Below are 26,202 nucleotides of genomic sequence, written 5' to 3'. Positions count from 1 at the left end.
CAGTCATTGGTAATCAGGTTATTTGCAAGCCTGGGGGCGTTAAGTAGCTCATTTAGCCCACTGTAAGAGAGGCTCAGCTGGGACTGACACTTGCGTACATAGTATTCCGGAAGCTCAGTTGCTCTTAGGTGGTGTGTGAAGAAGAACAAACCGGTGACGCAAGGCAGAGGGCAGCCAACACAGTTAGCTAGGTAGCTAGCAACGTAAAACTTCAGAGGGCAACCCCAAGGGTCCTGCCTGCCACATGTCAGAAACGTTTAGAGTGGCACGTGGTACTGTATATGGTCTACAAAAAGAAGCCGACATCCGTCTACAAACACGGACTGTGCAGGCTAACATTATGTGGTGAAAAAGCATGTAAGGAAGTATCACGCAGGAGGAGGAAACAGATGGGAGGTACTGTATCGCTGTGACAATTTCAGTTGGTTGGTTAATTGTTTTTGCTTGATGCAGCAAAAACAGGCTGAGGCAGAACATATGCTTGAGAGTTAACTGGTTCGCTCCATAAGCCTGCTTAATCAACGTTGACCCCAAGGTCAATCTGCTGTTACTTGTCTACTCAGCTGGTTCTGGACTGGTTTTGGTTTGAAGCAAGCAGTCGGATTGTGTACAATATCTTCCGTAAGCCAATTACTGTCTTTAAACAAGTCATACTGGGGGGACACAAACGTCAGTTTACCATAGTACTACAGTAGGGCTGGGACCAGACCAGTATCGAGATACTCCTTAGTATCGTGGCAAGCAAACAAACCTCAAAGCGGATTTAAGTTCTTTAGGAAAACAGCCCTTATGTTGAAAACAAATATCATGATGTCATCCAGAGTCACATGTATTTATATATTTTCCAAGCTATAGGACACAATATTTTACATACAGCATGTTTTTAAAGGACCAAAGAGGTTGATCTTCTTCGTGTTTTCATTTTTGCCATGGAAACAATAGAGCGTTACTAGTATCGTCCCGGCCCTACATAATAGAATGCAATATGTCAATGCATTAACTACTTGACAAGATGCACCCAACGTACAGCCAATGACCAAATCACTCAATATGAACATTAGCCTAAACATTCCATGCCCAAGCACTAAATAAGTGCTGGTGGGATCATGTGCCTGGTGTCTGACATGAGATGGAAGATTCTCAACCATCGGTTTGAAGTGATGATCCACCAATTTGCATTTTTAAAAGTTGAAATATTAAAATATATCTAACCCTGCACTTACCTCCTCCTATTAGCGCTGACTTTGCTGATAACTACTTTATTGAGGGAAAATGTATCTGATGTGTGGTTGTCTCACCTAGCCATCTTTACGTCAATACAGCAACTGTAAGTTGCTCTGGACAAGAACGTCTGCTAAATGACAAAAATGTCATAACACTAAAGATAATTGATTACTAAAAACAAATGATGGATTTATAAAGAATAGAGCCAATTTATAATGTGAAAGAACATTTTTCTTAATATTGTTTAATATATCAGCAATGTGACGATACCAGTGTTGCCAAAAAAAATCCATGGGAAAAATGAAAACACGAAGCAGATCAAACTCTTTAGTCCTTTAAACACCTGCTGTATGTAAAATATTGTGAGCTATAGATAGAAAATAAATACATGTGACTCTGAATGAGAACATAATGATGTTTGTTTCCAACATCACGTCTGTTTTCCTAAAGAAGTTAAATCCGCTTTGTGTTTTGTTTCCTTGCCATGATACTAACAAGCATCGTGATACTGGTATAGTCCCGGTCGGAATAAATATGTCTGCTGAAAAATCAGGGAGGAGGAATCCAGTAATGAGTGAGATGAATGTTCATGGCACAGAGGAAATGCATGCCATTAATAATAAAACATAGGCTGCAGGATTATTATAATCCCCCAGCCACCTTTCCAAATAAACCATTTATTGAAACATTAAGAGTTGTCTTCAGTCTTCTCAGCCGACTTCAAATACAAAGGTGTGGGCTATAACTCTTTGTGAGGAATTTGAAGCAGATTCCAAAGCCACAACTATTTTGAGTTCACCAGAGACATATCTTATATAACCAGTTCCACCTGTTTTACATCCACTTTTCCCAAGAACAAATATCCCTTTTTGACAACTGAAATTCAATGGATACATTCATTATTAGATTGTTCCAGCTTCCTCTATTACTTTAAATTCCTTGACTTTTAACAAAGTTCATACAACGGAAATACTCTGAACTCTTATGACTCATATCTCTTTATTACTGCCATTTGTCTTTAAAACTCACCTTGCCTTCTCTAAAATCCCTCTGTCTTCAGTTCTCTCTCTAATCTATTCCCATGTACTGTACACCAGTCTTGGTAGCACTCTAACGTTGGAAGAACACACTTCAAACAAGAAAGCCAAGAAGTGTTTTTTTTCATTGGACTAGGAAATTGTTGCACACGGTATGATTTGTAGGTTATCTACACCCTTAGAAAAAAGGGTTTGAAATGGGTTCCTGAGGCTGTCCTCATAGGAGAACCCTTTTTGATTGCAGGTAGAACCCTCTTTGGTTCCAGGCAGAACCCATTTGGGTTCTATGTACAATACTCTGTGGAGAGGGTTCTACATAGAATCCAAAAGTGTTCTACCTCAAAGGGTTATATCTGGAAACAAAATGGGTTCTTCAAAGGGTTCTCCTATGGGGACAGCCCAATAACCCTTTTTGGTTGTAGATAGCACTTGTTGTTCTTAGAGTGTAGCAACTAGCCTGCTTCATAAAGCTAGCTCTTGTCTACAAGTCACATCAATGGAGGTTTATGTGTTAGTTACTGTAGGGTAAGCAAACAAATTCACAATCTGAAGCTTTTTAAAGACCCCCCAAAATGATCTTTCTTCATGTATTCACAGATCTTACCCGATAGTATGGGTGAAAGCAAGTATTCCTCTATGTAGCTTTCACCATTCCAATAATATTGGATCAGTGATTGCTTCAAGGAAGGCAGGAAGAAAGGAAGCACGTACCAGATCACTTGCGGTAAGTAACAGTTACAATTGTTAGACGTTCGCTGCATAGCTAATTGCTAGCTTAAAGCTAGAATCCTTAATTGAAACAATAACAAAGCGTGCTCTGTACCCCTTGTTTTTTCTAAAAAGCTAAGGGATGAGGCTGGAGAAATGTAACCACTCTCAAATTAATAGACAGAGCTATGGATGCAAGGACTGACCATCCATGATACCAAATGTATAGTTTTAACCATGTTTTGAAGCTGTACATTGTTCGTTTGCATTTACGTTGTTTACAAACATTGGCGTAAAACAAGTTTATATATTGGATTATGATGGGGTAAGACAGTTGAACTAAGCTCATGAGGCATTTACTGTACACGTTATAGTCTTCAAGAATCAATGGGTATATATCATTCATTTATAAGTCCAAAAGTGGATGTAGCAACCAAGGATTCTAGCTTTAAAAGATGTTAGCATAGCCATAAAGTGAGGAAAGGGGTGTTGTTTCTAAGACATTTATATTAAGTAGAACCCCCACCACACCTCAGGCCAACTCAGGATGCATGGCACAAAGACAGCTTGCTGGCCCAACGTGGAGGGGGGTGTGGGGGGGGTGGAGCCAGACGAGGGATTATCCTGCTCAGGTCCCTGATCCTGGGCTAAGTTGGTTAGAACAGACATTAGCAGAGATAACATGTTGGTCAGAACAATGCAACAACTAGCCTAACACCACAAGTGTAAAGTAGAACTAAAGAGTCTTTAGGGCTAAAGTTGATATATTCGTTTATATGATGAAACTTTGGTGACAAGTTGTGCTACTTAATAGTATAATAATCATAATAATAATAATAATAATAATAATAATGGAATAATCTGGGAAAGGAAAGTAGATGCTATAGTAGTATAATATGTTATTTAGCAGATGCTTTTCCCCAAGGCAACTTACAGTCATGCATGCATACATTTGTACATATGGGTGGCCCCAGCGGGAATCCAACTCAAGACCATTGGCATGGTAAGTGCCATGCTCTACCGACTGAGATAGTATATGCATGCATATCCATATAATTAAAAAAGAAGTGGGTGACTACAGACTACAAGCAAAAGGATTACTTGAATAAATTCTTCCCATTAGCAAAACAGTGAAGCTAATAACATAACGTTGAAGCTAAACACCTGCAGTGAGGCTAGCTGACATCATGCCAGTCTCTCTCCATAGATCTATGAAGTCATTTGTAACAGATGTAGCTTACTACCTGGGGCCAACTTTGCTCACAGTTACGCATTAATCAGTTTACTTAGTCGTTGCTTTAGCTCTTGTCACGGCATTCTTTTCATTGGCCTTAGCTGTGGCGAGCTAAACAACAGGAACTACTTAGCGAAAGCTGCCTGCAGGTGGAACTGGTTTGAAATAGAGCCACAACGTCTTTGACATCTCCCTCCCTCATCGCTGACTCAGTGGAGAACCCCTCTGGGTTCTCACATTTTGTTCTGACAAGTCAAGACGAAGGAGATTATTTTCAGATGCACAGGCTGGTGAGCTGTACATCTCTGCAATGTGAACTGTCAAAATGGAGGGAAAAGATGTGATATTTCCCAGTGATTACGGTCTCGATCTGCGGCTATATCTCTGGTGTGAAAAACTGTGTGGGATACTAAACTGGGACATGAGATCTGTTGGAAGACACACAACCCAGTCGAGATTCAGAGGAAAGCTTTGCTGGTTCCAGTTAATTAGCGATAGGGAATGCCAGAAACATTGGCCTAATTGCTGGGGGCTTATAATAATAATTAGGTGCTTATATTTGTCCTATTTCACACATGTACATATACAGGCAGGTGTGGAATGGAAATGTGTTTTGTGCATATCCCAACTCCCCCCGAGACACCCTTGGAGAGTGGGGTCACGGCCAGGGTCTGCCAATATCAACGTCAACCCTGGTGCTCGGGGATTCGAACTAGCAACCTTTCGGTTACTAGCCCAACGCTCTAACTGCTAGGCTACCTGCCACCCTTACAAATGGAATTCCAAACCTATCCAAGAGCTTGGACAGATCAGCACATCTCCTAGACTACCAGAGAGAGTTATGGCTAGTGGCTGGGCATGTGCTCACAGTGAGAGTGGGCAAAGTGCAGCAGTGCTAGCAAGCATGATGCATAGAGACAACATAAGCCCTTGAGGTAAACACAGATGGACAGGCAAAACCTATGCCTTCAACAAAAACCCAGAACAAGTTGTTTACCTCTTCAAGGTAGTTTGAACCCTTGAACTGTTTTTAAGTGCTAGTCTTGAGAAAGTATGCGCTTTCTTCAATTACTGGTCCTCCATTTGCAGGTCTCATGGGTTGTAGGAAAAAGTGAAGAACGGTGCTGAAGTGAACACATTGACCTCAAGCATAACAGCATGTAGCGCTTTAGCTTTATTGAGGAGAATCGCTCGTGTTTGAACCGTCTTCATTAGCATATCACCATCTTTTCAGCTTGCCTCGCCACAAACCGCTGCTCGCTGCTGTGCCTCATTAGCATTGAAAATAACACCTTGAGCAGAAACAGCAATGAGGAAATGGGACAGAATTTTAAAAATTACGTAAGAATTAAGGCGGGGGTGCGATAGAGTGCAGCGACAGGAAGGTTGAGTGATAGCAAGAAAGGAACACATGCCTCTTCTGCATTAACCAGTAAATTGGCATTCTCAGAGGATGTCCCCTGATCAAATGAGAGAAGGTGTGCAAAGTGCACTGGGGGAGTCACATGTCAGCCGCATGGAGATTAGGCAGCTAAGTGCACATTACAGCAGGGTAATGGAGTCGGTGAAACACTAATGAAACACTATGGAGGAGGGGGGGAAGGAGGGAGCTCGCGAGACGAAAGCTTCAGCTTAACAGGGGCTGACCTCACGGTCAGGACTGCCCCTGGCCTCCAGGTGTTTGTGTTTAAAGGCCAGGGAATTAAGCTAATGGCTAATAACAGCCAGCTAGGCTAGCCTCTCAAAATGGCCTCTTCACTTGTACCATCATTGACCTTGTTCAAAGAGGTGCCAATTTTCAATTGATGTGGAGATTATATGAACAAAAAAATTGTATTTTGACATAATTGTGGCCTCGGTGCTGCTATTGACCATAGCTTTGTTTCTTTAGCTAATCAGTGGGAGACGGGTCATCACAGAGCCAATATGTGGTTTATTCATTTCAAAAGGGCCTCTAAGACGACTCAGCTTGAGCAAAAAACACCAGCCAGAAAACAGTTACTCGTCCTGTAAATGCCAGCAAATGTCAGACATTTTTCTCAGGTGTGCACATTAATATAATTGAGGTTGACACATTATGAGACAGGAGTCCTCTGAGTCAGTCTGGGAGATTATGCTGATGGAAAGCTGGTCTGGAGTTTGGAGCGTCTGCCTGTGCAAGCTAAATGTGTATGGGCCTGGCGGTGTGGGGGAGTGTGGGCTTGACTCCTCGTACGCTTCAGTACCATGGCTGCTCTCCTCTCCTCTCTTGGGGGGCAAACACAAGGGGCCCTGTAGTGGGCTAATGCAATATTCATGGTGGGCATGGGAGAGCAGAACACTGCCGAGTACTGAGGAGACCTTCCAACCGCTATCAGGGAGCAGCTGCTTCACTCCGAATGTGGCCTCTGTTCTCCACCATAGCATTCTCTCTCTCTCGTAAATGTTTTATCACAGCTTAAAAAGGCTGTCTTGGCAGAGGCTGGTGGCAGTGAGTCAAGGGCCCTTGCCTCTGGTAACAAAGTAGGAAACAGTCTACATTTTAAGAGAGACCAAGCTAAACATACAGACGGGAGATGGGGAAAACACACAGCAGAGAAAGACCAATATCACTATCGACTCGCCGTGGTCATTACCTCTTCATTGGAATTTCAACTCTTTCATCTCACACTTTTCTTTGCGACTGTCGGAGGAAATTATGAGCAAATTTAGATAAAGAATTCGATTTTTTTGCTGCTGGTTATTTTTCAGAGCCAAAGCTGCTGGCCCTTGCCCACATCCATAGGAAACCCCATATAGAGCCCCGTGGAGAGGTAGAAAATACGTCACTCACAGGAATAGAGTGTCATAACGGTGTGGTATGGTGTCGTAAGGGATGTCTTTACCATGCCCTCCAGGGCTAGGGGTTCAACCATGTGGTCGAGGGGGAAGGGTTCGTCAGCGAGGTGGTGGCGGCAGAACTCTGGTTCTCTCTGCATTATTTATGTTCGGTCCTCAGGTGGTCCGTCCCACTGTTATAATGAGGACTGGAGTCATGGTCTGTTTGGAGTCACTGCTGGATCACTGCTCAACCACACAGGGCATACACAGCTCACTGTTTGCATAGTCTTCTCTTGGACTGTAAAAAAACCAGCCCGTTAAACATGGACTGTGCGGTCTCCATGACAACAATAGCTATTGCGTTGGTCTTCTCAAAATGGAGAAGAGGCTTTAAGTGAGTGAGAATCACAAGTAGCCACATGTTTTTTTGTATTCAGGACAGGCAGGTTGGAGACAGAAAGCTGATGAAGGACTTGAGTAATGTTGATCCTTCTGCCAGATGTGGTGAATGAGCATGTTGGGTAAACAGTTTACTGAAGTCTGGATTTTGATGCTTTGGCTACACAGTGGGGCCAACACAGTCCGCTGTAAATAACACAACATGCAGTTTGTACATGAACATTTCCACACTACGCGTGAATCAAAACAACTCTATAAATAATACATACATGAATTGAATTGCTTTAAAAAAAGGTGGGTGCATGAAATAGTAGGGATAAGTATTGTAAGCTCACAATACATACCACGACAGAAAATATATTACGATACGGCAATCACGGTTCCAAGTGGATCATGTCACACAACCCTTTTCACAGTAACAACACAATTCTTCACAATCAGACACAGAATCTGTAAACAAATGACGCCAATCGCTGCCCACTCAATGTCAACGACTGTGACCAGTCAGATTGAAAGTGTCCATAATAACATCCCCACCCCGCATTGCTACTTGAACTAGGCAAATAAACCAGCGATTGATCCTTGATTTCTGACCTGACAAATGAACAAAAACAAGGCAGCAGTCTAAGTGCAATGAATTGTAGCAGGGCCAGCGCTAACTCCCCACACCAGGGTAATCTCTTCCTAATCAAGGATATTAATCACACCGCCTACACAGCACAGCGTTGAGCCCGATCAATACTACAGAAGGGTTTAGCAGATGGAGAGAGAAGTGGATGTACTGCAAAGGAGCCTTGGACACTGGTTCTGTTCTGTTCAGTAGTACGATCGTTGGTTCTGTTTGAGTAGTACTATCATTGGTATTGTTAGGGTAGTACTATCATGGGTTCTGTTAGTAATACTATCATTGGTATTAGGGTAGTACTGTCACGGGTTCTGTTAGATTAGTACCGTCACGGGTTCTGTTAGACTAGTACCGTCACGGGTTCTGTTAGACTAGCACCGTCACCGGTTCTGTTAGAGTAGTACCGTCACCGGTTCTGTTAGAGTAGTACCGTCACCGGTTCTGTTAGAGTAGTACCGTCACCGGTTCTGTTAGAGTAGTACCATCACCGGTTCTGTTAGAGTAGTACCGTCACCGGTTCTGTTAGTAGTACCGTCACCGGTTCTGTTAGTAGTACCGACACCGGTGCTGTTAGTAGTACCGTCACCGGTTCTGTTAGTAGTACCGTCACCGGTTCTGTTAGACTAGTACCGTCACCGGTTTTGTTAGACTAGTACTGTCACCGGTTCTGTTAGAGTAGTACCGTCACCGGTTCTGTTAGTAGTACCGTCACCGGTTCTGTTAGTAGTACCGTCACCGGTTCTGTTAGTAGTACTATCATTGGTTAGGTAAGTAGTACTGTCATGGGTTACGTAAGTAGTACTATCACAGGTTTTGTTAGGGTAGTACTATCACAGGTTTTGTTAGGGTAGTACTATCACAGGTTCTGTTAGGGTAGTACCGTCACAGGTTCTGTTAGGGTAGTACCATCACAGGTTCTGTTAGGGTAGTACTATCACAGGTTCTGTTAGGGTAGTACTATCACAGGTTCTGTTAGGGTAGTACTATCACAGGTTCTGTTAGTAGTACTATCATTGGTTAGGTAAGTAGTACTATCACAGGTTCTGTTAGGGTAGTACAATCACAGGTTCTGTTAGTAGTACTATCACAGGTTCTGTTAGTAGTACTATCACAGGTTCTGTTAGTAGTACTATCATTGGTATAGTTAGGGTAGTACTATCATTGGTATTGTTAGAGTAGTACTATCATGGGTTCTGTTAGTGGTACTATCATGGGTTCTGTTAGTGGTACTATCATGGGTTCTGTTAGTGGTACTGTCATTGGTTACGTAAGTAGTACTATCGTTGGTTCTGTTGGAGTAATACGGTCATTGGCTACGTAAGTAGTACCATCATTGGCTCTGTTAGTAGTACCATCATTGGCTCTGTTAGTAGTACCATCATTGGCTCTGTTAGTAGTACCATCATTGGCTCTGTTAGTAGTACCATCATTGGCTCTGTTAGTAGTACCATCATTGGCTCTGTTACTACTACCATCATTGGCTCTGTTAGTACTACCATCATTGGCTCTGTTAGTACTACCATCATTGGCTCTGTTAGTACTACCATCATTGGCTCTGTTAGTAGTACCATCATTGGCTCTGTTAGTAGTACCATCATTGGTTCTGTTAGTAGTACCATCATTGGCTCTGTTAGTACTACCATCATTGGCTCTGTTAGTAGTACCATCATTGGCTCTGTTAGTAGTACCATCATTGGCTCTGTTAGTTGTACCATCATTGGCTCTGTCAGTACTACCATCATTGGTTCTGTTAGTAGTACCATCATTGGCTCTGTTAGTAGTACCATCATTTGCTCTGTTAGTAGTACCATCATTGGCTCTGTTAGTAGTACGATCATTGGCTCTGTTAGTGGTACCATCATTGGTTCTGTTAGTGGTACCATCATTGGTATTAAAGTAGTACCATCATTGGCTCTGTTAGTAGTACCATCATTGGTTCTGTTAGTAGTACCATCATTGGCTCTGTTAGTAGTACCATCATTGGCTCTGTTAGTAGTACCATCATTGGCTCTGTTAGTAGTACCATCATTGGCTCTGTTAGTAGTACCATCATTGGCTCTGTTAGTAGTACCATCATTGGCTCTGTTAGTAGTACCATCATTGGCTCTGTTAGTAGTACCATCATTGGCTCTGTTAGTAGTACCATCATTGGCTCTGTTAGTAGTACCATCATTGGCTCTGTTAGTACTACCATCATTGGTTCTGTTAGTGGTACCATCATTGGCTCTGTTAGTAGTACCATCATTGGCTCTGTTAGTAGTACCATCATTGGTTCTGTTAGTAGTACCATCATTGGCTCTGTTAGTAGTACCATCATTGGCTCTGTTAGTTGTACCATCATTGGCTCTGTCAGTACTACCATCATTGGTTCTGTTAGTAGTACCATCATTGGCTCTGTTAGTAGTACCATCATTGGCTCTGTTAGTGGTACCATCATTGGCTCTGTTAGTAGTACCATCATTGGTTCTGTTAGTGGTACCATCATTGGTATTAAAGTAGTACCATCATTGGCTCTGTTAGTAGTACCATCATTGGTTCTGTTAGTAGTACCATCATTGGCTCTGTTAGTAGTACCATCATTGGCTCTGTTAGTAGTACCATCATTGGCTCTGTTAGTAGTACCATCATTGGCTCTGTTAGTAGTACCATCATTGGCTCTGTTAGTAGTACCATCATTGGCTCTGTTAGTAGTACCATCATTGGCTCTGTTAGTAGTACCATCATTGGCTCTGTCAGTACTACCATCATTGGTTCTGTTAGTAGTACCATCATTGGCTCTGTTAGTAGTACCATCATTTGCTCTGTTAGTAGTACCATCATTGGCTCTGTTAGTAGTACGATCATTGGCTCTGTTAGTGGTACCATCATTGGTTCTGTTAGTGGTACCATCATTGGTATTAAAGTAGTACCATCATTGGCTCTGTTAGTAGTACCATCATTGGTTCTGTTAGTAGTACCATCATTGGCTCTGTTAGTAGTACCATCATTGGCTCTGTTAGTAGTACCATCATTGGCTCTGTTAGTAGTACCATCATTGGCTCTGTTAGTAGTACCATCATTGGCTCTGTTAGTAGTACCATCATTGGCTCTGTTAGTACTACCATCATTGGCTCTGTTAGTAGTACCATCATTGGCTCTGTTAGTAGTACCATCATTGGCTCTGTTAGTACTACCATCATTGGTTCTGTTAGTGGTACCATCATTGGCTCTGTTAGTAGTACCATCATTGGCTCTGTTAGTAGTACCATCATTGGTTCTGTTAGTAGTACCATCATTGGCTCTGTTAGTAGTACCATCATTGGCTCTGTTAGTTGTACCATCATTGGCTCTGTCAGTACTACCATCATTGGTTCTGTTAGTAGTACCATCATTGGCTCTGTTAGTAGTACCATAATTGGCTCTGTTAGTAGTACCATCATTGGCTCTGTTAGTGGTACCATCATTGGCTCTGTTAGTAGTACCATCATTGGTTCTGTTAGTGGTACCATCATTGGTATTAAAGTAGTACCATCATTGGCTCTGTTAGTAGTACCATCATTGGTTCTGTTAGTAGTACCATCATTGGCTCTGTTAGTAGTACCATCATTGGCTCTGTTAGTAGTACCATCATTGGCTCTGTTAGTAGTACCATCATTGGCTCTGTTAGTAGTACCATCATTGGCTCTGTTAGTAGTACCATCATTGGCTCTGTTAGTAGTACCATCATTGGCTCTGTTAGTAGTACCATCATTGGCTCTGTTAGTAGTACCATCATTGGCTCTGTTAGTACTACCATCATTGGCTCTGTTAGTAGTACCATCATTGGCTCTGTTAGTAGTACCATCATTGGCTCTGTTAGTAGTACCATCATTGGCTCTGTTAGTAGTACCATCATTGGCTCTGTTAGTACTACCATCATTGGCTCTGTTAGTAGTACCATCATTGGCTCTGTTAGTAGTACCATCATTGGTTCTGTTAGTGGTACCATCATTGGCTCTGTTAGTAGTACCATCATTGGCTCTGTCAGTACTACCATCATTGGTTCTGTCAGTAGTACCATCATTGGCTCTGTCAGTACTACCATCATTGGCTCTGTTAGTAGTACCATCATTGGTTCTGTTAGTGGTACCATCATTGGTATTAAAGTAGTACCATCATTGGCTCTGTCAGTACTACCATCATTGGTTCTGTTAGTAGTACCATCATTGGCTCTGTTAGTAGTACCATCATTGGTTCTGTTAGTGGTACCATCATTGGTATTAAAGTAGTACCATCATTGGCTCTGTTAGTAGTACCATCATTGGCTCTGTTAGTAGTACCATCATTGGTTCTGTTAGTTGTACCATCATTGGCTCTGTTAGTACTACCATCATTGGCTCTGTTACTAGTACCATCATTGGCTCTGTTACTAGTACCATCATTGGCTCTGTTACTAGTACCATCATTGGCTCTGTTACTAGTACCATCATTGGCTCTGTTACTAGTACCATCATTGGCTCTGTTACTAGTACCATCATTGGCTCTGTTACTAGTACCATCATTGGCTCTGTTACTAGTACCATCATTGGCTCTGTTACTAGTACCATCATTGGCTCTGTTACTAGTACCATCATTGGCTCTGTTAGTAGTACCATCATTGGCTCTGTTAGTAGTACCATCATTGGCTCTGTTAGTAGTACCATCATTGGTTCTGTTAGTACTACCATCATTGGCTCTGTTAGTAGTACCATCATTGGCTCTGTTAGTAGTACCATCATTGGTTCTGTTAGTAGTACCATCATTGGCTCTGTTAGTAGTACCATCATTGGCTCTGTTACTAGTACCATCATTGGCTCTGTTACTAGTACCATCATTGGCTCTGTTAGTAGTACCATCATTGGCTCTGTTAGTAGTACCATCATTGGCTCTGTTAGTAGTACCATCATTGGCTCTGTTAGTACTACCATCATTGGCTCTGTTAGTAGTACCATCATTGGCTCTGTTACTAGTACCATCATTGGCTCTGTTAGTAGTACCATCATTGGTATTAAAGTAGTACCATCATTGGCTCTGTTAGTAGTACCGTCATTGGTTCTGTTAGTTGTACCGTCATTGGTTCTGTTAGTAGTACCATCATTGGCTCTGTTAGTACTACCATCATTGGTTCTGTTAGTAGTACCATCATTGGCTCTGTTAGTACTACCATCATTGGTTCTGTTAGTAGTACCATCATTGGCTCTGTTAGTAGTACCATCATTGGCTCTGTTAGTAGTACCATCATTGGCTCTGTTAGTACTACCATCATTGGTTCTGTTAGTAGTACCATCATTGGCTCTGTTACTAGTACCATCATTGGCTCTGTTAGTGGTACCATCATTGGCTCTGTTAGTAGTACCATCATTGGCTCTGTTAGTACTACCATCATTGGTTCTGTTAGTAGTACCATCATTGGCTCTGTTAGTACTACCATCATTGGTTCTGTTAGTAGTACCATCATTGGCTCTGTTAGTACTACCATCATTGGTTCTGTTAGTAGTACCATCATTGGCTCTGTTAGTAGTACCATCATTGGCTCTGTTAGTGGTACCATCATTGGCTCTGTTAGTAGTACCATCATTGGCTCTGTTAGTACTACCATCATTGGTTCTGTTAGTAGTACCATCATTGGCTCTGTTAGTAGTACCATCATTGGCTCTGTTAGTAGTACCATCATTGGCTCTGTTAGTACTACCATCATTGGTTCTGTTAGTAGTACCATCATTGGCTCTGTTAGTACTACCATCATTGGTTCTGTTAGTAGTACCATCATTGGTTCTGTTAGTAGTACCATCATTGGCTCTGTTAGTAGTACCATCATTGGTTCTGTTAGTAGTACCATCATTGGCTCTGTTAGTAGTACCATCATTGGTTCTGTTAGTAGTACCATCATTGGTTCTGTTAGTAGTACCATCATTGGCTCTGTTACTAGTACCATCATTGGCTCTGTTAGTAGTACTATCATTGGCTCTGTTTGTAGTACCATCATTGGCTCTGTTAGAGTAGTACTATCATTGGCTCTGTTAGAGTAGTACTATCATTGGCTCTGTTAGAGTAGTACTATCATTGGCTCTGTTAGAGTAGTACTATCATTGGCTCTGTTAGAGTAGTACTATCATTGGCTCTGTTAGAGTAGTACTATCTTTGATTCTGTTAGAATAGTACTATCATTGAGTCCCATTGTTAAGAGCTCTCTCTGCCTGTTATACGAGGGAGAGGGGGAAACTGAAAATAAAGTCTGGGAGAGAATGTCGGTCGAGAATCTAGAGAAAGCGATGGGGTTATTATTTTGGGACTGTGGAAGCAACCTTGAAGACTGGGTCTGCCAGAAGTAGTACTATGAATCCAGACCACTGCTGAGAGCTCACTCTCTGCCTGCCATGCAGTTACAGCCTGGCCTCTATATGAGCTGCTCTGCTCCACTCTCCTCTACCTATTAACCGGCTGACAGATCAGTAATAAACACAGCCTGTCACCTTACAGGCCTACCTCCCATTTACTGGAGAGCACATAAACCCTCCTTTCCTTCTCTTTCTCCCTCCCCCTCTCTCCTTTTCCCTTCCCTTCAACCACAAAGCTCAATGGAGCTAAAACTTGATTTTGTCCCCAGTCCGTCGCCTCCAGAGCAGTAAATTCCCCTTTGCAGCCAGATAGTCCTGGAAAAATCATGAATATTAAATGGTTCCATGAATAAATAAATAACCAAAAGAAGAGGACTTTCTTCTCTCGCTAACCTCTTCAGTCTCCTGGCGGAGGAGTAAAAAGAGGTAAAAAATGCAAGGACCACCTCGGGAGAAAAAGCTGGACGCTGGTTAAGCTAATTGGCTTTCTCTGTTTCAATCCCATGGCACTGTGTTTTCAACGTGGTAAAACAAAGAGCTAACCGCGAGGTAGGATGGTTACTGGAGCAAATCCCCCCCCCCCCCCCACTTCACTTCAGTGGGATTATCAAACCACTTCCATATGTATGTGTAACCTGGGGGGTGGCAGCCATACATAGTGCAGTGCTTGTCAATGTATTCACCAACATGGATGCAAATGGCATTGTGACAAGACAGCTGGAAGGGGCTCTTTGTGTACACGGCAGTAAACGCAGGGCAAACAAGGAAGCGTACTCTCAGAGACAGTTGTCTGTGGTACTCACTCACACCTCGCTGATACAATGTACAAATAAACTTGTTCATTTTTCTTCCCCGGGCATGTAAAGTATCCAAACGCATTTCATCGCAAACGCAAGTGTTGTGAGAAATCTGATGTAGCTACTTATATGATGTGTGTGTGTGTGTGTGTGTGTGTTTGAAAGAAAGAGAGAGAGAGAGAGAAAGAGCGAAGAGAGAGAATAGACCAGATTTTCACCTCACATGTCCTCCGAAGCACATAAAGCTAAGTGAATAGTGTCCTAATGAAACCAAGTGAAACGGAGAGGTGTTCAGGATGACTGGGTCACACTCTTTAAGGAGATCAGTTAGACACTAAAGGCTGGTAACTGGAGAGACTGGAACATGTGCCGTAACCAGCAAGCAGATGAAGGGTCTGGATCAGCACTCCGCAGTATCTCACGAGAGAGTGAGACAGAGAGAGAGAAAGAGGGGAGAAATAGAGAAAGAGAAATAGAGAGAGAAAGAGGGGAGGGAGAGAGGAGGAAAGAGAGCGAGAGAAAGAATGACAGAGAGAGAGAGAGAGGGGGGGACGACACATGTCAGGTTGTTTGATAGCTCTGAACAGCCGGGGTGACCTTCAGCGACCTTCAGCGCTGACAGAAGTGGTTGGCCGGGGTCGTTACAGTGTGTGGATGAATGGGTACAATCAGAGGAAAGTCCCCAGTTTGTAAACATACACACAGACACACGCAAACACACATTGATCTATGCACACACACACACATGCAGTCATCCACACCACAATGGTCTCTGTCCAGTGTATATTACATTGAACATCCATCCACACCACAATGGGCTCTGTCCAGTGTATATTACATTGAACATCCATCCACACCACAATGGGCTCTGTCCAGTGTATATTACATTGAACATCCATCCATCCACACCACAATGGGCTCTGTCCAGTGTATATTACATTGAACATCCATCCACACCACAATGGGCTCTGTCCGGTGTATATTACATTGATCATCCATCCATCCACACCACAATGTGCTCTGTCCAGTGTATATTACATTGAACATCCATCCACACCACAATGGGCTCTGTCCAGTGTATATTACATTGAACATCCATCCACACCACAATGGGCTCTGTCCAGTGTATATTACATTGAACATCCATCCACACCACAATGGGCTCTGTCCAGTGTATATTACATTGAACATCCATCCACACCACAATGGGCTCTGTCCAGTGTATATTACATTGAACATCCATCCATCCACACCACAATGGGCTCTGTCCGGTGTATATTACATTGAACATCCATCCACACCACAATGGGCTCTGTCCAGTGTATATTACATTGAACATCCATCCACACCACAATGGGCTCTGTCCAGTGTATATTACATTGAACATCCATCCACACCACAATGGGCTCTGTCCAGTGTATATTACATTGAACATCCATCCACACCACAATGGGCTCTGTCCAGTGTATATTACATTGAACATCCATCCATCCACACCACAATGGGCTCTGTCCGGTGTATATTACATTGAACATCCATCCACACCACAATGGGCTCTGTCCAGTGTATATTACATTGAACATCCATCCACACCACAATGGGCTCTGTCCAGTGTATATTACATTGAACATCCATCCACACCACAATGGGCTCTGTCCAGTGTATATTACATTGAACATCCATCCACACCACAATGGGCTCTGTCCAGTGTATATTACATTGAACATCCATCCACACCACAATGGGCTCTGTCCAGTGTATATTACATTGAACATCCATCCATCCACACCACAATGGGCTCTGTCCGGTGTATATTACATTGATCATCCATCCATCCACACCACAATGTGCTCTGTCCAGTGTATATTACATTGAACATCCATCCACACCACAATGGGCTCTGTCCAGTGTATATTACATTGAACATCCATCCACACCACAATGGGCTCTGTCCAGTGTATATTACATTGAACATCCATCCACACCACAATGGGCTCTGTCCAGTGTATATTACATTGAACATCCATCCATCCACACCACAATGGGCTCTGTCCGGTGTATATTACATTGAACATCCATCCACACCACAATGGGCTCTGTCCAGTGTATATTACATTGAACATCCATCCACACCACAATGGGCTCTGTCCAGTGTATATTACATTGAACATCCATCCACACCACAATGGGCTCTGTCCAGTGTATATTACATTGAACATCCATCCATCCACACCACAATGGGCTCTGTCCGGTGTATATTACATTGATCATCCATCCATCCACACCACAATGTGCTCTGTCCAGTGTATATTACATTGAACATCCATCCACACCACAATGGGCTCTGTCCAGTGTATATTACATTGAACATCCATCCACACCACAATGGGCTCTGTCCAGTGTATATTACATTGAACATCCATCCACACCACAATGGGCTCTGTCCAGTGTATATTACATTGAACATCCATCCATCCACACCACAATGGGCTCTGTCCAGTGTATATTACATTGAACATCCATCCATCCACACCACAATGGGCTCTGTCCGGTGTATATTACATTGAACATCCATCCACACCACAATGGGCTCTGTCCAGTGTATATTACATTGAACATCCACCCACACCACAATGGGCTCTGTCCAGTGTATATTACATTGAACATCCACCCACACCACAATGGGCTCTGTCCAGTGTATATTACATTGAACATCCATCCACACCACAATGGGCTCTGTCCAGTGTATATTACATTGAACATCCATCCACACCACAATGGGCTCTGTCCAGTGTATATTACATTGAACATCCATCCACACCACAATGGGCTCTGTCCAGTGTATATTACATTGAACATCCATCCATCCACACCACAATGGGCTCTGTCCGGTGTATATTACATTGATCATCCATCCATCCACACCACAATGTGCTCTGTCCAGTGTATATTACATTGAACATCCATCCACACCACAATGGGCTCTGTCCAGTGTATATTACATTGAACATCCATCCACACCACAATGGGCTCTGTCCAGTGTATATTACATTGAACATCCATCCACACCACAATGGGCTCTGTCCAGTGTATATTACATTGAACATCCATCCACACCACAATGGGCTCTGTCCAGTGTATATTACATTGAACATCCATCCATCCACACCACAATGGGCTCTGTCCGGTGTATATTACATTGAACATCCATCCACACCACAATGGGCTCTGTCCAGTGTATATTACATTGAACATCCATCCACACCACAATGGGCTCTGTCCAGTGTATATTACATTGAACATCCATCCACACCACAATGGGCTCTGTCCAGTGTATATTACATTGAACATCCATCCATCCACACCACAATGGGCTCTGTCCGGTGTATATTACATTGATCATCCATCCATCCACACCACAATGTGCTCTGTCCAGTGTATATTACATTGAACATCCATCCACACCACAATGGGCTCTGTCCAGTGTATATTACATTGAACATCCATCCACACCACAATGGGCTCTGTCCAGTGTATATTACATTGAACATCCATCCACACCACAATGGGCTCTGTCCAGTGTATATTACATTGAACATCCATCCATCCACACCACAATGGGCTCTGTCCAGTGTATATTACATTGAACATCCATCCATCCACACCACAATGGGCTCTGTCCGGTGTATATTACATTGAACATCCATCCACACCACAATGGGCTCTGTCCAGTGTATATTACATTGAACATCCATCCACACCACAATGGGCTCTGTCCAGTGTATATTACATTGAACATCCATCCACACCACAATGGGCTCTGTCCAGTGTATATTACATTGAACATCCATCCACACCACAATGGGCTCTGTCCAGTGTATATTACATTGAACATCCATCCACACCACAATGGGCTCTGTCCAGTGTATATTACATTGAACATCCACCCACACCACAATGGGCTCTGTCCAGTGTATATTACATTGAACATCCATCCACACCACAATGGGCTCTGTCCAGTGTATATTACATTGAACATCCATCCACACCACAATGGGCTCTGTCCAGTGTATATTACATTGAACATCCATCCAAACTACAATGAAGAATTCCCATCATTCTCCCCTTCTAAATGTCACTACTCTGCAGGAACCCTAATGACCAGTCTCGCCATAATGACCAGTCTAATAACCAGCCTCTCCCTTAATACCAGTCTAATGACCAGTCTCTCCATAATGACCAGTCTAATGACCAGTCTCTCCATAATGACCAGTCTAATAACCAGTCTAATGACTAGTCTCTCCATAATGACCAGTCTAATAACCAGTCTCTCCCTTAATACCAGTCTAATGACCAGTCTCTCCATAATGACCAGTCTAATAACCAGCCTCTCCCTTAATACCAGTCTAATAACCAGTCTCTCCCTTAATACCAGTCTAATGACCAGTCTCTCCATAATGACCAGTCTAATAACCAGTCTCTCCCTTAATACCAGTCTAATGACCAGTCTCTCCATAATGACCAGTCTAATGACCAGTCTCTCCATAATGACCAGTCTAATAACCAGTCTAATGACTAGTCTCTCCATAATGACCAGTCTAATAACCAGTCTCTCCCTTAATACCAGTCTAATGACCAGTCTCTCCATAATGACCAGTCTAATAACCAGCCTCTCCCTTAATACCAGTCTAATGACCAGTCTCTCCATAATGACCAGTCTCTCCATAATGACCAGTCTCTCCATAATGACCAGTCTCTCCATAATGACCAGTCTAATAACCAGCCTCTCCCTTAATACCAGTCTAATAACCAGTCTCTCCCTTAATACCAGTCTAATGACCAGTCTCTCCCTTAATACCAGTCTAATAACCAGTCTCTCCATAAGACCAGTCTAATGACCAGTCTCTCCCTTAATACCAGTCTAATGACCAGTCTCTCCATAATGACCAGTCTAATGACCAGCCTCTCCCTTAATACCAGTCTAATGACCAGTCTAATGACCAGTCTCTCCATAATGACCAGTCTAATGACCAGTCTCTCCCTTAATACCAGTCTAATGACCAGTCTCTCCATAATGACCAGTCTAATAACCAGCCTCTCCCTTAATACCAGTCTAATGACCAGTCTCTCCATAATGACCAGTCTCTCCCTAAAGACCAGTCTAATGACCAGTCTCTCCCTTAATACCAGTCTAATGACCAGTCTAATGACCAGTCTCTCCATAATGACCAGTCTAATGACCAGTCTCTCCATAATGACCAGTCTAATGACCAGTCTCTCCCGTAATACCAGTCTAATGACCAGTCTCTCCATAATGACCAGTCTAATAACCAGCCTCTCCCTTAATACCAGTCTAATAACCAGCCTCTCCCTTAATACCAGTCTAATGACCAGTCTCTCCCTTAATACCAGTCTAATGACCAGTCTAATGACCAGTCTCTCCATAATGACCAGTCTAATGACCAGTCTCTCCCTTAATACCAGTCTAATGACCAGTCTCTCCCTTAATACCAGTCTAATGACCAGTCTCTCCCTTAATACCAGTCTAATAACCAGTCTCTCCCTTAATACCAGTCTAATAACCAGTCTCTCCCTTAATACCAGTCTAATGACCAGTCTAATGACCAGTCTCTCCATAATGACCAGTCTAATGACCAGTCTCTCCATAATGACCAGTCTAATGACCAGTCTCTCCATAATGACCAGTCTAATGACCAGTCTCTCCATAATGACCAGCCTCTCCCTAAAGATCAGTCTAATGACCAGTGTAATTTCCAGTCTCTCCCTAATGACCACTCTAGTGACCACTCTAGTGACCCGTCTAATGGCCAGTCTCTCCATAATGACCAGTCTAATAACCAGCCTCTCCCTTAATACCAGTCTAATGACCAGTCTCTCCATAATGACCAGTCTCTCCCTAAAGACCAGTCTAATGACCAGTCTCTCCCTTAATACCAGTCTAATGACCAGTCTAATGACCAGTCTCTCCATAATGACCAGTCTAATGACCAGTCTCTCCATAATGACCAGTCTAATGACCAGTCTCTCCCGTAATACCAGTCTAATGACCAGTCTCTCCATAATGACCAGTCTAATAACCAGCCTCTCCCTTAATACCAGTCTAATAACCAGCCTCTCCCTTAATACCAGTCTAATGACCAGTCTCTCCCTTAATACCAGTCTAATAACCAGTCTCTCCCTTAATACCAGTCTAATGACCAGTCTAATGACCAGTCTAATGACCAGTCTCTCCATAATGACCAGTCTAATGACCAGTCTCTCCCTTAATACCAGTCTAATGACCAGACTCTCCCTTAATACCAGTCTAATGACCAGTCTCTCCCTTAATACCAGTCTAATAACCAGTCTCTCCCTTAATACCAGTCTAATAACCAGTCTCTCCCTTAATACCAGTCTAATGACCAGTCTAATGACCAGTCTCTCCATAATGACCAGTCTAATGACCAGTCTCTCCATAATGACCAGTCTAATGACCAGTCTCTCCATAATGACCAGTCTAATGACCAGTCTCTCCATAATGACCAGCCTCTCCCTAAAGATCAGTCTAATGACCAGTGTAATTTCCAGTCTCTCCCTAATGACCACTCTAGTGACCACTCTAGTGACCAGTCTAATGACCCGTCTCTCCATAATGACCAGTCTAATCACCAGTCTAATGACTAGTCTCTCCATAATGACCAGTCTAATAACCAGTCTCTCCCTTAATACCAGTCTAATGACCAGTCTCTCCATAATGACCAGTCTAATAACCAGCCTCTCCCTTAATACCAGTCTAATAACCAGTCTCTCCCTTAATACCAGTCTAATGACCAGTCTCTCCATAATGACCAGTCTAATAACCAGTCTCTCCCTTAATACCAGTCTAATGACCAGTCTCTCCATAATGACCAGTCTAATGACCAGTCTCTCCATAATGACCAGTATAATAACCAGTCTAATGACTAGTCTCTCCATAATGACCAGTCTAATAACCAGTCTCTCCCTTAATACCAGTCTAATGACCAGTCTCTCCATAATGACCAGTCTAATAACCAGCCTCTCCCTTAATACCAGTCTAATGACCAGTCTCTCCATAATGACCAGTCTCTCCATAATGACCAGTCTCTCCATAATGACCAGTCTCTCCATAATGACCAGTCTAATAACCAGCCTCTCCCTTAATACCAGTCTAATAACCAGTCTCTCCCTTAATACCAGTCTAATGACCAGTCTCTCCCTTAATACCAGTCTAATAACCAGTCTCTCCATAAGACCAGTCTAATGACCAGTCTCTCCCTTAATACCAGTCTAATGACCAGTCTCTCCATAATGACCAGTCTAATGACCAGCCTCTCCCTTAATACCAGTCTAATGACCAGTCTAATGACCAGTCTCTCCATAATGACCAGTCTAATGACCAGTCTCTCCCTTAATACCAGTCTAATGACCAGTCTCTCCATAATGACCAGTCTAATAACCAGCCTCTCCCTTAATACCAGTCTAATGACCAGTCTCTCCATAATGACCAGTCTCTCCCTAAAGACCAGTCTAATGACCAGTCTCTCCCTTAATACCAGTCTAATGACCAGTCTAATGACCAGTCTCTCCATAATGACCAGTCTAATGACCAGTCTCTCCATAATGACCAGTCTAATGACCAGTCTCTCCCGTAATACCAGTCTAATGACCAGTCTCTCCATAATGACCAGTCTAATAACCAGCCTCTCCCTTAATACCAGTCTAATAACCAGCCTCTCCCTTAATACCAGTCTAATGACCAGTCTCTCCCTTAATACCAGTCTAATGACCAGTCTAATGACCAGTCTCTCCATAATGACCAGTCTAATGACCAGTCTCTCCCTTAATACCAGTCTAATGACCAGTCTCTCCCTTAATACCAGTCTAATGACCAGTCTCTCCCTTAATACCAGTCTAATAACCAGTCTCTCCCTTAATACCAGTCTAATAACCAGTCTCTCCCTTAATACCAGTCTAATGACCAGTCTAATGACCAGTCTCTCCATAATGACCAGTCTAATGACCAGTCTCTCCATAATGACCAGTCTAATGACCAGTCTCTCCATAATGACCAGTCTAATGACCAGTCTCTCCATAATGACCAGCCTCTCCCTAAAGATCAGTCTAATGACCAGTGTAATTTCCAGTCTCTCCCTAATGACCACTCTAGTGACCACTCTAGTGACCCGTCTAATGGCCAGTCTCTCCATAATGACCAGTCTAATAACCAGCCTCTCCCTTAATACCAGTCTAATGACCAGTCTCTCCATAATGACCAGTCTCTCCCTAAAGACCAGTCTAATGACCAGTCTCTCCCTTAATACCAGTCTAATGACCAGTCTAATGACCAGTCTCTCCATAATGACCAGTCTAATGACCAGTCTCTCCATAATGACCAGTCTAATGACCAGTCTCTCCCGTAATACCAGTCTAATGACCAGTCTCTCCATAATGACCAGTCTAATAACCAGCCTCTCCCTTAATACCAGTCTAATAACCAGCCTCTCCCTTAATACCAGTCTAATGACCAGTCTCTCCCTTAATACCAGTCTAATAACCAGTCTCTCCCTTAATACCAGTCTAATGACCAGTCTAATGACCAGTCTAATGACCAGTCTCTCCATAATGACCAGTCTAATGACCAGTCTCTCCCTTAATACCAGTCTAATGACCAGACTCTCCCTTAATACCAGTCTAATGACCAGTCTCTCCCTTAATACCAGTCTAATAACCAGTCTCTCCCTTAATACCAGTCTAATAACCAGTCTCTCCCTTAATACCAGTCTAATGACCAGTCTAATGACCAGTCTCTCCATAATGACCAGTCTAATGACCAGTCTCTCCATAATGACCAGTCTAATGACCAGTCTCTCCATAATGACCAGTCTAATGACCAGTCTCTCCATAATGACCAGCCTCTCCCTAAAGATCAGTCTAATGACCAGTGTAATTTCCAGTCTCTCCCTAATGACCACTCTAGTGACCACTCTAGTGACCCGTCTAATGACCCGTCTCTCCATAATGACCAGTCTAATCACCAGTCTCTCCCTAATGACCACTCTAGTGACCAGTCTAGTGACCCGTCTAATGACCCGTCTCTCTTGGTTCCTATATCCCATATTTACCACAACACTTCTCCTCTCTCCATGGGTACCAGCTATGAATGCAATACTGCTTGGTGGACAGGGGGTCATTATAAAGCTAAATAGTTTAGTCATAAAATAGTAGTCAACTAATAGTGAATAGTTTAATAGTAAATAGGTTGCTATACTTAATAGTTTAATAGTGAATTGTTTAATAGAAAATAGTTTAATAGTAAATCATGTAATAGTGAATAGTTTAATAGTAAATCGTTTTCATTAGTAAATTGTTTAAAAGTAAATAGTTTAATAGTGAATAGATTACTAGTAAATAGTTTAATAGTAAATAATTGTATAGTTTAATTGTAAATAGTTTTCATTAGTAAATCGTTTAATAGGAAATTATTTATTAGTAAATTGTTTCTAAATAAGTCAAAGTATACAACGATGTTCATAAACAGTTTACTAGCAGACCTTTAAGTAAGCAGACCTTCAAGTAAAGTGTCAACACTGGCTAATCCTTCCACTGCTCTGCTGCCCTGTCAGGTCTGAGGCAGCTAGCTGGACAAGAGAAGAGGTCCTTTCCTGTCTAACACAGTGGAGGGGTGACGAACAGTTCCACTCGGCCTCCCTGAACGAGAGTGGCGGCAGTAGCCCCTTGACACTGTGTGTTAGGGAGGGAACCCAAGCGGAGGACAAGAAAGAAAGAGTGACACACAGAGAAAGAGTGACACACAGAGAGAGAGAGAGAAAGAGAGAGAGAATTTACATTGAATTAAATTGAGAGAGAGAATTTACATTGAATTAAATTGAGAGAGAATTTACATTGAATTAAATTGAGAGAGAGAATTTACATTGAATTAAATTGAGAGAGAGAGAGAATTGAAATGTAATTAAATTGAATTGAGAGAGCGAGGGAGGGAGAGACAGAAACAGACTGACAGAGAGTTTCACTGTGAATAGATACAGAATGTCCGCTTGGCTCCAGCAGCTAACCCTCTAAATACTAGGCCAGCTTCTAACAGCAGGTTCCCCCCCTTTGACTCACAGACACACACAGAACCCCCCCACCAGCGCTTGTGTGGGGTTCACAGGTGGTCTCCCTGGAGATGGTTCTGAGCCTACAGAGGCTGCAGAGTAATAGAGGGTGAAATACTAGCTGGATATAAAAGGGGAGATGACAGGTCCAATAGTGTGCTAGAAATTAACTGTCTGGGGACTAGAAGGATACCTTATAGGTTACACTCAATATAAAGGTAATAAGGCATTATTTCATTATTAAAGGGATAGTGCATCCAAAATATAAATGTTACTGTTTAGAATGGATGCCTAGACTTAGTGGTCTATGGACTCAAAGTCAGGGATCTAAGATTTGAGTTAGTGCAGTTAGCTCACAGCTTAGCATTAGCATAACTCAGTGCAAATCAATGGGAGTGGTAGCCAGTTAGCAAATACAGAATTATGACTAAATGGTTTCCTCAGATTTTATATCTACTGTTGTTTTTTATGAGCAAAAGCACCTTAACCCTCTGGGCTGTTGCTTGAGTTCACCCCTTCACAATACAACTGAAATCCTCCCCTTCTGATCAAGGGCAGTGCTAGTCTTTTACCTTGAATCTCCCAAAGACCCGCCATCCATCTTGAAGGACCGGAGATGGGAGAGGGGGACATAAACAACCCTTCATGTCTCAGGAGTTTGTGAAATATGAACAAAAGAGCTTGCAGGTACATCACTTTACAGTCCCAGCTACAGCGGGGGAATGTGCTCTGACCTATTAGAAATCACACCATACACTGACAACACTGACACTACAGTAGCTACAGTCTCCCACATCCCCTGGGCAACCTGACATCAACATCTTGTCTTTACAGATTGCTCTTTGAGAGACTTTGTGAGCGCATTAATCTTTTTTTAATCTTTTGCACAAGACCTATGTTTGTTTGTG

At 42.7% G+C, this 26,202-nt stretch overlaps 1 protein-coding gene across 3 annotated transcripts in view; it reads right to left on the bottom strand.

Moving 5' to 3' along the window:
- LOC115166809 (activating signal cointegrator 1) overlaps window positions 1-26,202 on the bottom strand; it is a 75,343-nt gene that overhangs the window by 15,249 nt on the left and 33,892 nt on the right. The window contains exon 12 of one of the 3 annotated variants that reach the window (XM_029720643.1): window positions 3,501-3,616. The exons of the other annotated variants lie outside the window; for them this stretch is intronic. Within the exon in view, the coding sequence (XP_029576503.1) occupies window positions 3,501-3,616 (116 nt within the window). The remainder of the gene's footprint in view (window positions 1-3,500; window positions 3,617-26,202) is intronic. 3 annotated transcript variants of the gene reach the window in all.

The sequence above is a fragment of the Salmo trutta genome, chromosome 29 (genome assembly GCF_901001165.1).
Source record: "Salmo trutta chromosome 29, fSalTru1.1, whole genome shotgun sequence".
NCBI lineage: Eukaryota > Metazoa > Chordata > Actinopteri > Salmoniformes > Salmonidae > Salmo > Salmo trutta.
This window is presented reverse-complemented; position numbering and strand designations above follow the sequence as displayed.